Genomic DNA, 8822 nt, shown 5'->3' with positions numbered 1-8822 from the left:
CCACTCAAAATGCTTTAACATTAGATATCATTTACCCCTTCATACACAGGCAGGCTGCCATGGAAGAGGCCACCTGCCCCTCAAGACGATCTTACCATTCAGTTTCTCCTTTTTTAATATGACAATCACCAAGGGAGAACATTCTGGCAAGACAATGATCAGAGTATTAACCAGTTAAAAAAGGATTTTTACGTGGCGCTGATCTCCATAAAGGTCATCAAGTAGAAAGTAATGTGCCTTTTTGATTTCTTGCCGAGAGTTGAATTGATACCACTCTCATAACGGTGCTCTACAGAGAGTTAGCTTAGACTCAAATCTAGGAGAAACATTTAGTCCGGCTGTGTCCAAAGCTACAGCTTCTCTCAAACTCCCTTATTAACAACATGACTCATCATGACTTCATATGTACCCAACAAACAGCCAGCTGGTTGTCATTGCAACACGCTCACATAGACTTTTATGGTGAATCCTCTTCCCTGTAAAGGAGCTGGGCGTTTGTAACTCAGCTATATGAGGGTCCAGAGTGCTAATCAGACCACCATACACACTCACAGCATTTAAATGACATATCACCCGATAAACATTGAGGGCTGTGTCTTTTCAAGACAAAATGCAGGCATGAAAGTACAGAAAAATACAGAAATTATACACACAAAGAGTACGTCCTCTAGGGTTCTTTAATGCTACATGAAGTTAAATGTCAAGCAAACGAAGTGGTTCAAAACAGAAACATCTGCTGCTGGAAGAGGGATCTGTCCTTTCAGTATTTGTTTATTCCAATTTCTGTGAACTTGGCATGAATAGTAACAACGTGGCTATTGTTAGTACTCACAGCTGTCAAGAGAGCAGCTTGTGGATTGTAGATGCAGAATGAGTGCAAGGGAAGTGTGCACACCATCTGGGGTGCTTATTATTTTTGGGAATATACAGTAATGTTTCCAAAAAATACTTCTGCATTTTAGGACAATACTATTTTTGTAAATGGCATCTTCAATTGCTTTGTCAGAACATTTTTATATTCAATGTGAGGATCAGCCTTGGTTTTGGTTAAAGCTACTTAATTTTGCCTTTCAAATGTTTCCTTTTTTGCCTAACAGAGCTCAGTTTAACCAAAGCACATCAGAGAGGGTTTGTCACAGTTCCTATTTGGTAATAAAACACAGATGTTTAACCCTAGTAAGGCAAAACTTGGAAAAGATGGGATGAGAGAGAGAGAGATGGAGACGGAGAAAGAGACAGATGTTTTCATCAAGACTTTTGGTGTTATGATTATAACTCTGATTTAGTGCGGAAATCATGCTTTGGCATCTTTTGAAGGTGGGTTTCCCCTTTAGTGCCTGGGTGTCTTTCTACATATTGACGTAATTCATTCTTAAAGCTGTAGCCGTGAGCTGTTTGACAAGTGAAGTTAACAGAAATCTTCATATTGCATATTGAATATGGCATACTTAAAAAGTGGATCAAATATAAATACTTTCTAGCACTCGCAGGCAAAAGACCCAGTTGGATGGCAGCTGTTGGTAGGATATTTTGTTTCCCTCCAATCGTAAGATCTTCATCCTGGAGTAGGACAGAGGTCCCCAATGTCTGCAGAAACTGTTCACATTGAAATCTGCGGCGATCAAAAGAAAAAAAAAGAGAGAAATTAATAAGATATTCATCGTCAAAAGACACTGATTATTCACTAAAGTGACCATAAGCTTGAAAATCCTATCATACTAACCCAGTCAGGTCAGGTTTGGTTTCACATCATGTACTAGGTGTTCATTACATATTTTTGATAAACTACTAAAATGGAGTGATTCAATACATCACAAACTTTGCCTTACTAAAGTGTGGCTGTACAAATGTCTCTCTCTCTTAGAGTTTTAATTCTAGTTTTAATTCCCTGAAAGTCTCGCAGGTGCTGTGTTGAAAATGTAGCACTCTTTTACTCAGTTCAGCAGAGACTCCCTCGGCCCAGACTGTGGCCTTTGGCAGAGAAGAACTGTGGTAGCAGTTGTGCTACTAGCTAGACGGTGAGGTGTGTGTTATTGTGAAAGTACTTTGCCGTCTGTCTGTCCCGTTGGTACACAGCCTCTTTGTCTGCTGCTTGACAGATCGAGAACATACTTTCGCTTTGCCAGAGCCTATGAGCCAAAATGACACGTCCTATTGGCTACAAAAGGCCAGAGTGATGGGGAAAAGACAGCACAGAAAGAGGAGAGAGAGAAAGAGAGAGAGAGGGAGAGAGAGAGAGAGAAAGAGAGAGAAGAGAGAGAGAGAGAGAGAGGAATCCATGAAGAGGGGAACAGCATGTGCTTCTGGCTCATCTGGCACCCTCACCTCTGAATCAATCACAGATGTTTTCATACCAATCTGCTTGCTTCTCTGCTAACCTACTTTCCCGTCATCCAGCCTCACCTCCACCCTCCACCCTCCTCTCGCTTTTTTCCTTTCCATGTCTCTGATGTTCCTCCCCTCAGTTTTGTACTCTCTCTCGTCCCGTCTCTGACTCGCCTTGCTCTCAGCAGCCCAACCCTAGTCCTGACTCCTTATGCAGTGATGAGTGCCGGCTGTGTTGCAGACTGCTGGGGCTGCCATTGCAGTCACATTTTCCACATTTATTCATCTCGTTCACAATATGGTTAAGGTGTTGACCTCGCCAGGTGGTCAGCCACACAACTCACTTCTACTTTACTTTGCTTTCACAATGAGTTTTTAGTTGAATTGTAAACTGGAGGAATGTATGCACACATGTGGGAAAATAGCATTTCATAGACATGAAGTCAGTGACACCGTTACCATCACAGCAGATTGACTTCCTTTGGGTATGTGCATGTTTTCTTTGTCCATGTATGCACCCCACCTTGTATTTCATTGGCCTCCAGGTAGAGGTACTGCAGAGTGGTGGCGACTGTGGGAATAGTTTTAAGTTTGTTATGAGAAAGGTCCAGTTCCACCAAGCTGGTGAAGTTGAAGACTTGCTGGTAGACATTGCTGCTCTGAAGACCACAGTGACTTAGCCGAAGATACTTGAGTTTGAGAAATCCCCTTAAACTGTCTTCATCCAGCCCGATGAGAGTGTTATTGGACATATAGAGCTGCTGGACAGAAGGGGGTAAATTTCTGGGGACAGCCAAGAACAGATTCCCACTTAGGTCCAGCAGGTGCAGACTCAAAAGACCTTGAAGACGAGGGGAAAAAAAAAACACAAACACAAATAAGTAATACTGACGAATGTGTATGACGTGTAGAATGAGTCTTGACATTGGCAATGTTAAATGACAGCAATGTTCAATGTTAATTGGTGCAAACAATATGATCCTTAAACAAAAATTGATTGAAGAGACGGCAAACATTAAAAAAATATCAGGTACAGCTATCATGTCAGAAACAGAAGTAATTAGTGACGCATCAAAATGCGTTATTTTCATTTAAATTTGTGCCCCTTCCATCGGGGAGGAGGCTCAGGTCCATCAGGACTAAGACCTCCCGCCACAGGAACAGTTTCTTCCCGTCGGCAGTCAGACTCATCAACAAAGCCCGGTCCCCCACTGACTGACTATAACATTCCACCGGTCACTCCCCTTCATACTGCACATGTCACTTTAATTGTAAGTTTTCACTTTGTCGTCACTCGTCACTTTGTTACTTGTTCGCTGGTGCACACTCAGATGCCGAGGGTTTTTGGGTTTGTCAACCACACGCCTCTTGAGAGATGCAGGAGTGACCGGAGAGAGGCTAAGGAGGGCAACAAAGGACCTGGCAGAGGAGGCTGAGAAAGGGAGCTTTTGGCTCTGGCTGAGGAGGAAGGACAGGTGTTGGGGGATCAACACCTAACCCCAGACAACAGCTGCAGGTGAGAACAACTTTCAGCTGCAGGGGGTGACAGGGACACGGGGCAATAAAGTCTATCATAAATAAATAAACAATAAATAATAGACGTGACTCTCTAGGTCGTCTTCAACCAAACACACGTTACTCCGCCTTGTTCTGGCGGTGAATTGCTCTGCAACACACGCAAGCCTTTTAGAAGCATGAATTGAAACTGAGTGCAGCGACGCAACGACGCAGAAGCATGCGCCAGCCTTTAAAGGAGCGAAACGTTGGTGAATGGTGGTTTCTGGCTGATGACCCTGCAGCTGACCCATGGGCACCGGAGGAGGTGCGACAGACAGCAACGCCCAGCGGTTGGTAACATCTTCCTGTACATTCACATGTTTGCTGTGAAACATGAAATCAGATCACTGTTGATTTAACAGGCACTCTCCTCCTACCACCCTAATAATGTTGATGTTTGTAGCGAGCAAAACATAGACAAAAATGACAAAAAACCATAATCGTTTATATTTTGTCTGTTCACTGTATTGTATTTTTTTCAGACAACGTGAACAGTTACAGAGTAGAGTACTAGTAGATTCTGCATGTGTAGAGAAAGGAAATTACACATTACTCTACCTTTGAGGTCTCCCTCCACGATGGTTTGCAGTCTGTTTCCCTGCAGCAGCAACAGTGTCAAGTTCTGCAGGTTCTGGAAAGCTCCAGGACTGATGCTGCTAATTTGGTTGTGGGCCAGTCGCAACTCCTTGAGTCCAGCAGGTAGAGTGCTTGGCACCGATCGCAGGTGGTTGTGGTTGGCAAAAAAGTAGTACATCTGGGTCTGTGTCTGCAGCGCGACCAGTTCCTGCAGTTGATTGTGGTCCAGGATGAGCCAGCGTAGAGCAGTAAGTTTGGTCAGAAAAGAGGAAGACAAGGACGAGATGTTGTTGGCCTTGGAAAAAATGGAAAAAATACAGATTTGAAAGTTTCCCCACTTTTATGGTTAGAATTTAACATATCCAGTACAGCATGGTGCAGATCAGCCATTGTGGGAAGTGTATGAACATGGTGGGTAATAGCAAAGACAATACACTCTCAGTGTCCATGTCAGTGTTTGTTCTACCTGAAGAAAAAGGTATTGAGTTCTGTTTGGCAGGCTGTCAGGGATGTCCGCCAGGCCTTTGTGGTCACAGTAGAGCGCCGTGGGCCATTGGATGGGGCAGTCACACTGCTGAGGGCAGGCCTGGGGGTTGTTGGCTCGAAACCAGGCTGCGTCCATCCGTCCCTGCAGACTTGTCACACTAGGCTCACCAAGAAGACGGCTGATCCGCACAGGGACACCTCCATAGTCTGTGTCCAAGTCGGCTACAACAGTCGCTGAGGCTGAGTCGAAAACACACACCAGCAGCAACACAGCGAGGTACTTGAGAGCCATAGAGACAGCTGGTGACATTTGTTATCCTGCAAATTAAACAGGAAGACAAAGCAATGAATACATGTAGCGTAATTTACGAAACTTGTCACGATGAGCTTGATTTTATAAGCCTGTGAAGGTTATATAATGTCGTTAAGTCGCATTATGAGAATAAGGGTATATTTAGACATATTTCAACTGTTGGCTGGATAGAAATACATTAAAATACATTAACATTTCACTGAGGATTCAATTCATTTTTTTTTGTATAGCCCAAAATCGCAAATGACAAATTTGCCTCGGAGGGCTTTACAGTCTGTACACGTACGACATCCTCTGTCCAGAAAGACATCGGCACAGGAAAAACTCCCCAAAAAAAGAAAAACCCTTCCATGGGGAAAAAAGGGAAGAAACCTTAGGGAGAACGTTAGAGGAGGGATCCCTCTGCCGGGATGGACGGACTACAATGGATGTCATGTGTACAGAACGAACAACAGATGATCAGCGTGATGCTATGACTTACTTACAGTGCCAACAGCAAGTCAATGATCTTAAGTATACAGGTGAATATATTAAAATGTACCACACAAATTGTGAAGATATTTCGTACAGATTTCCAGTGATCCAATTTTTTTTAGATAAAAAAATCAATCTTCTCTCTTTCGTAAAATCCTCACTTTCCACTTAAAGACAATATAAAAAATATTTCTGCGTGAGATCAAACATGGTCACTCTGTGTGATGTGAAAAAGAAATATAAATTTGCCAAAGAAAATAGAAATTGAATGGCCCTGATTGAAATGTAGCATGCATTTAGACATCAGATTCTGACCACAGACTTACTTCTGAGTATATGAGTGGGGAGAATCTATTATTTTCTCCTGCATGCTCATCTGCATATGCTTACTATAAAACCCACAATGTTGCTGTCCACACTTGGAAACACACTCAGACTCAGTATGACACCACAGTAAGTGAGAAAGATCTGCATCATCAGGAAGCTTGACAATCAGCATGTGTGCAATGTTGCAGTCTGACAGTACATGCAGAAAAAAGGATTCCAGGAGTTTAGCTGTTACGCAATCGTGCGTCATCAGACCAACTGTATTCAAACAGACACACATTGCAGATTTGGGCTTTTCCAGTTTTGCCTGCCTAGCAGTAGAGAACACATACAAGCAAAAGATGAACCAACAACAGGCTGACACTTACCAGTTTAGCCGGAATGGAGATAACTTCTCTTAAATTTCCAATTGAAACCCTTAGGCGCTTGTGTGTGTGTGCGTTAATGCGTCTGCATGTGCGTGTGTTTCCAAGCTACTGACATTCCTCTTCTTCAAATGCTGCCCACATCCCCCAGACCTCCTCCATAATCGTCCCTACCTCACTCCTTCATTCTCCCTTCTCTCAGCAAAAGCCAACAGTTAGTGGACACACAAAAATGCACAAAAGGATTTTAACATGAACATGAATGAGGAAGGGCATTACTGAATGGACACTGGGTTAGGTTTTGATGGTACAGAGCATTCAGTGAATATCAGCAATCAAGTATGGTGCATGTAAATGTGTGTGTGTGTGTGTGTGTGCGTGTGTGTGTGTGTGTGTGTGTGTGTGTGTGGTGTGTGTGTGTGTGCGTGTGTGTGTGTGTGTGCGTGCGTGTGAGTGTGTTGCTGGGTCGACAGTATGTGTTCTGCCTGGAGGCATTCAAGCCACAAAGTACCTGGGGAGCCAAGGAGACCATTCTCTCTGAGTGTGTGTGTGAGGGAAGGGTTGCGTGTGTGTAACCTTGCGTGTGCCTCTGCATGTGTCCATCTGTATGCCTGTGAGCAGAGCAGAGCAAAGTCAACTAATGGGGAATAAGAGGGAAAAGTGAGGATAGTATTTCCTGCCGAAGCATGCACAGAGCGTCCTCTAGGAAAAATACATGGAATGAACACAATGGTGCTAAAGTAGTAAGAGCGTAGTGTGGAGGGTACCTACAGGTTATTTAAATACAGTTTAGGTAATCAAAAGGACACTACAACGCTAACATGTTGATGCAAAGCAGGTTTAATATCAACCATGCCCACCGTCTTAGCTTGTTGGCATTTTAACATATGCAAAACGGTATTAGTGTTAATATCTCTGCCTTTGGATTATGTTGTGTGCAGGCCTCTTTTTGTCTGTTTATCTGTGATGGTTAATCTTGTAGAGTCCTGATGTGTGTTTGGCTAACAGAGGTAACAGCCAACAGAGCAAGACAGAGTTGTCCAGAGATGAGAGCAGTTTTACTTGATACAATGAATATAAGGCATATTTGACATTGCAACATTGCAGACATGCTATTTGATTTCGGACCATAGTTCCCAAAATCAACTTCACGGTTTATCCCAAAAGAGTAAAGCAAGTCCATACACTTATGTTTGCAATGTTTAATCTTTGAAGTAATTAATCAAGTGTGAATATGGTCATTTTCTTACCAACTTCTACACAATTAGACATCTTTAGGAAACCAAAAAATGCAATTTAACAGTCACTCGTATTGGTTTCCTTCTTCACACTCGCAGGGCCGTCTGATCACCTTCCCAAAAGTCTAGTGTCTTGACTTATTGTGGCACAAGTTATTGGAATAGTTAACCAGTTACCGCACATCAAAATTGTAGGAAATCCTGATTCAATTATTATTTGATAATAGCTTACTTGCAGTGGATCAATAAATCAGTGTTGGTAATGTAAAAAGTTTTGTTCTTATTTGAGGCAAATTCATTGACCAATTCTAAGACTTATTAATTAAAGCTGACTGTGAAACGAATAAGGAAGAAATGTAATGTTACGTTTTTTCATGATTAATATGAAGTACAGGATATGGAAGCAGGAAAACCACTTGTTACTGTTCATATGAGCGCTTTTCTTTTCAGAACTGTCTATCTGGTTGAGTGAAGGTTTCTGGAAACTAAAGTGAGAGCTGCTACACAGGTTGTTAACGGCAGCTTCTCACCAGCCAGCACGCACTCTGCCTCTGTCTGATTTTCTCAGAAGGAAATGCAAAAGACGTCCGTCCATCCTCTGCTGGCTTCGATCCCTCTGCTCAAGGATAACACTGAAACATTTCAGGCCTTGCCCATAATTATTTACTGCACTCACACATCCCGTCAGCACTAACTGGAATCAATGTTTATGCTTCCTGAATATTTCCAGGTGATTATAAAAAAGCGATTTGCTTTGGTGTCACATTTTAATTGTAATTATTGACAGTTAATACAATTTCCTGCCACGTATGTTGGATAGGCTCCAACTTCCCAAATCCATAGAGAATAGGTGGGTAAAGAAAGGGAGCAGATAGCATGATAAATAGAAACATTTCTTTGACGTTGACTTTGACGAGCTGTAACCATTGTATTAATACAGTGCGGAGCAGTGGTCCAGTTAAATGCACAAACATCACTATAAATTCGATTTAAAATGTTCCTGCCTCATCTGTGTCTCTGATTAACCTCCGTATTTTATGTCTAAAATATATGATCGTGGAGGCTACATACCGTAAGATTGAGGACATTATTAGTGCTTAACCTCATAGTATATGAGGTTCATGATACAGTGATCAATGCAATGTGAACAGTGGACCACAT

At 42.5% G+C, this 8822-nt stretch overlaps 1 protein-coding gene across 1 annotated transcript; it reads right to left on the bottom strand.

Moving 5' to 3' along the window:
- Positions 1-659: 659 nt before the first annotated feature.
- On the bottom strand, positions 660-6619 carry LOC120835536 (lumican). The gene is made up of 5 exons (XM_040204557.2): positions 6427-6619; positions 4925-5262; positions 4441-4753; positions 2849-3166; positions 660-1612 (listed from the first exon to the last, which is right to left on the bottom strand). Exons 2-5 carry the CDS (start codon positions 5252-5254, stop codon positions 1461-1463), a joined length of 1113 nt encoding a protein of 370 aa, XP_040060491.2. The 5' UTR covers positions 5255-5262; positions 6427-6619; the 3' UTR covers positions 660-1460.
- Between the last annotated feature and the right edge of the window lie 2203 nt (positions 6620-8822).

This window comes from Gasterosteus aculeatus, chromosome 17 (genome assembly GCF_964276395.1).
Source record: "Gasterosteus aculeatus chromosome 17, fGasAcu3.hap1.1, whole genome shotgun sequence".
NCBI classification, from domain to species: Eukaryota; Metazoa; Chordata; class Actinopteri; order Perciformes; family Gasterosteidae; genus Gasterosteus; species Gasterosteus aculeatus.
Note: the sequence above shows the minus strand (reverse complement) of the source record. Positions and strands in the feature narration are given on the sequence as shown.